At 45.4% G+C, this 3,664-nt stretch overlaps 1 protein-coding gene across 1 annotated transcript in view; it reads right to left on the minus strand.

Annotated features, from left to right (window-relative positions):
* Positions 1-314: 314 nt before the first annotated feature.
* The window catches only part of DNAJC11 (DnaJ heat shock protein family (Hsp40) member C11), a 117,092-nt gene continuing 113,742 nt past the window's right edge, over positions 315-3,664 (minus strand). Inside the window, exons 14-16 of the mRNA XM_018576915.1 lie at positions 3,304-3,446; positions 1,326-1,455; positions 315-432 (exon numbers count right to left, since the gene is read on the minus strand). Coding sequence (XP_018432417.1) covers positions 407-432; positions 1,326-1,455; positions 3,304-3,446 — 299 coding nt within the window. The 3' untranslated portion in view covers positions 315-406. The remainder of the gene's footprint in view (positions 433-1,325; positions 1,456-3,303; positions 3,447-3,664) is intronic.

Consider the following 3,664-nt stretch of genomic DNA (forward strand, 5'->3'; position numbering starts at 1 on the left):
AGCCCAACATAACAATGGCTTCAAGACAAAAAGGCTCACATGTAATGCTGATGGCCTATCAGGGACATTCTCTGTTGAGTGCTTTCCGGCCTCGACCCAGGAAAGGTAAAAACCGGGAGACAACGTAATCTATGGCTATAAAAGGTAAAGATGGAGAACCAAACCCGCATGTGGACCGTCACTCCGCCCACAGACTTAACATGGCCGTGGGAAAACAAGAGTCATTTATATGCATATCATTTTTAAGATATATTATATCTTGACATGATTTTAATATGTATAACCTTAAAAAAAAAAAGGGAAATATTCTATTGGAACATTCGGACTCCGGTGAAAAGAATCCTGGGAACGTTTCCGGCCTGGCACAGTTTTGAGCCCCATGTCTCTTATATGTTTCTGGAAATGGCTAGCCATCCAACTCGATCTTGTGAGCTGAAAGAGAAGAAAGGACACAATGAGCGGAATGTTCGGTGGTAACAGAAGATCGGTGGTTGTCTTGCAGAAAGTGCCGAGACGTTTATCTGTCACCACCACCGCCATGGCCTGTTACATAGTATTTGAGGTTGAATAAAGACACAGGTCCATCAAGTCCAACCTATTGCGTGTATGTATGTGATTCTGCGTGTGTATGCGTGTGTACGAGTCCCCGTGTGTCCTTGTCTTTAAGTGTACATGTACCCCTGTATGTTACGGTCTCTGAGGAAGTTGTCCAAATGCTTTTTGAATGATTCAACACTCTCAGCTGATACCACTGCTTGTGGCAGCGAGTTCCAGACCCTAACCGCTCTAACTGAGAAGAAGCCCCTACGCCCCTTGTGGATAAATCTTTTCTCCACCAGTTTGTAAAACTTAACCTGAGAAAGTGTGAGTAGGAGGCAATGGATCCATTGTAATAAGTCCATACTATGGAGAACGTTGACTCTGGTTGGGCAGCACCTCTCCCCCACAGAGGGGCCGCTCGGGTAAATACAGGAAGGTATAATGGAATCTTCCTCTGACTGGAAGTTATGGTATCGGGGAAGGTATTGGAGCATTTGGGCGAGTACTCACCCAAATACTCGGTATCGGTGCATCCCTAGTCACAACCAGCACCATTAGACCACCAGGCTGTTCCATACCAACCTACCTGCTGTGTGCCAACAAACACTCTGAACTAACAGGGTTTCTAGAGGCAATCTGCCATGTTCTTTAATGGGATTACTGTACACACACACACACACACACACACACCTTCTAAATCTATACATAAAAGGAGTCTACAAACATCTAGGAAGTGGTCCTGGCCTCGGGCTTGCTGGGAAATGTCATATTAGGAGATGACTCACATTGCTTTGGTATCCTTAGTGCCTCATTGTCTGCGGACATGACTTGATGGAGCACTCCTCTGAACTGGTAGAGGATCTTCAAGCTTTTATCTTCCCCAACACATGGGTCATAGAAACCGGGCAGTCCAGCCTGCAGGTGACATGAATACGGTCAGTCAGGAATTGTAGGCATAAAACAGATGCAAAGCTGGATCACATAGCACGCTGGTAAAAGATTGCCCTAAAATCATGACACTGGGAAGGGGGTTCATAACCATTACAGTTTGAAATTTGGGGATCCTGTGAAAAAAAAGACATTTAAAGATGAACTCCAGGAAAAACAATATTAACCCTTGCAGTGGGGCCACTTCCTCCAACTCGTTTGTGTCTAGGCGCCCCCAAAAAAAAGCGATACTCACCCGATCATTTGAGTCGGCTTATTCTTAGACTGGTCCATAAAGCCTCCCACCCCCTCTGCTGCAGTGGTCAAAGAATCCTTGTGTGATCACGGTTATACAAGTGTACAGACATGAGCATGCTGAGGAATAATCCATCCGTGCAGCGGAGGAGACACACTTCAGTGACCTGAGAAGCAGGGAGTCAGCTTGGCAGTTCGGGTGAGTGTAACATTTTTTTTTTTTAAGTACCTAGACAAGCAGTTAACACTTGAAGTGCTTCGGTAGCCCCACTGAAAGGGTTAAATAAAATGTTTTCCTGGAGTTCTTCTTTAAAACAAACCCGAATCTTGTGCGAATGGGCAAAATAACCGGTTTGCTTTACCTGGTCCACTAATTTGCTCCTCTGCAGCTCTGGGAGCCAAAGGACCCATCTGGTACTTCTGGGTATGGAGTGACATGTGACTCATCCATGTGACAGCACTGGGCCAATCAGTGTTGCAACATGGTCTATAGTGAGATATAGTCTATAGTCATGTGTAAGCTACTCCCATGACTCATAGCTTACATGGGTCTTTCCTTCAGCTCCTGGCAGAGGAGATTTATTCATTCTAAATGTTAGAGTAACCATCGCCACCAAGTGATGAATTTTGAGTCACCACCAGAATAGGTAAAAATGTTCCAATGAAGACACTTGCTGCAGTGACAAGGAGGGTGTTTCTATTACTTTGGAGAGATTTTCTCTCCCTTCCCGTTGTGTCTAGGGGAGAGGAAGTGAAAGGAAATCTCCCAATGAAATACAGGCAGCAAAACCCCCCCACCCAAAAAAGTGTTATTATACCCTCCTCTGGCAGCAATAAATATTGTAACACCTCATCTCTTATATCGCTTCCAGTTTGGTTTTCCATTGTAGCCTGCCATTACTTTAAACTTAACATAAAAATGTCCCGTCCCCTCATTTCCATCTATAGGGTGCCTATGTTGCCTTGTAGGGACCATTGGAGCACAAGGGTAGTGCTGGCGCTCCATGCATCAGAACAAATAGGCAGCTGGAAGCTTGGAAACAGAGAGGGCATGCATGCACTTTGTGGATACAAGGCACAATGGGAAAGGTAGTGTTGGTGTGCAAGGATGCCAACGCTACAAACACTGTCTTGCCCCCTGTTGTGAAGTTTTGGGCAGTATCACAGAGATACGGAGTGATGGGCTACAGGAACTTAAAAATCTAAGTAACTCGGGACATAGTGAGGAAAACAATTTTGTGGATGTTTCTATTGTGGACTTATGACAGTTTTTCATTGTGCGCGACCCTCAGGTATCACCAGCACTTTTAGTAACTCCAGCTGCACAATGACGGAGTGACACTTGGGGCCCTAACACAATAGCTCGATACAGCCGTGTGTGTGAACTTAGAACAATGACGGAGTGACACTTGGGGCCCTAACACAATAGCTCGATACAGCCGTGTGTGTGAACTTAGAACAATGACACAAACATGTTCCCACATTGGCCAGGAAGTGTTCCTACACACCTCACAACTTGAAGATCAGACAGTGGGGTCCTTGTAGCCCCGATGTGGTAGAATTGGGTTGAGGTCCGCTCACCTTTGAAGCTTCTGTGAGGATTAACTTGGAGTCTTTCACCAAACATTGCAAGGGGACAGTCACATCGATCACCTTCACTTTCTCCTTCCTCCTGCTATTATCCGTAACAAATTTACCGTACCAGGCGTTTAATATGATCAGTCCTGGAACACACAGAATGGAATCACTTTTATAAAGAAAACAAAATATCGCCATGGTCGCTTTCCAGTAAAGCACGTTTCTCCATATTTAAAGTGGACCTGTCATCTACTGTTCTGGATGCTGGGTTGGCATAGTTGATGGGCCCCCACCCCCACCCCCACCCCACTGCTGATTTACCACACTGCTCACAAAGAGACAAATAAGTAATGAGCAGACATTT

This window comes from Nanorana parkeri, unplaced genomic scaffold (assembly GCF_000935625.1).
Source record: "Nanorana parkeri isolate BGI_ZX_2015 unplaced genomic scaffold, ASM93562v1 scaffold5, whole genome shotgun sequence".
Classification (NCBI taxonomy): domain Eukaryota; kingdom Metazoa; phylum Chordata; class Amphibia; order Anura; family Dicroglossidae; genus Nanorana; species Nanorana parkeri.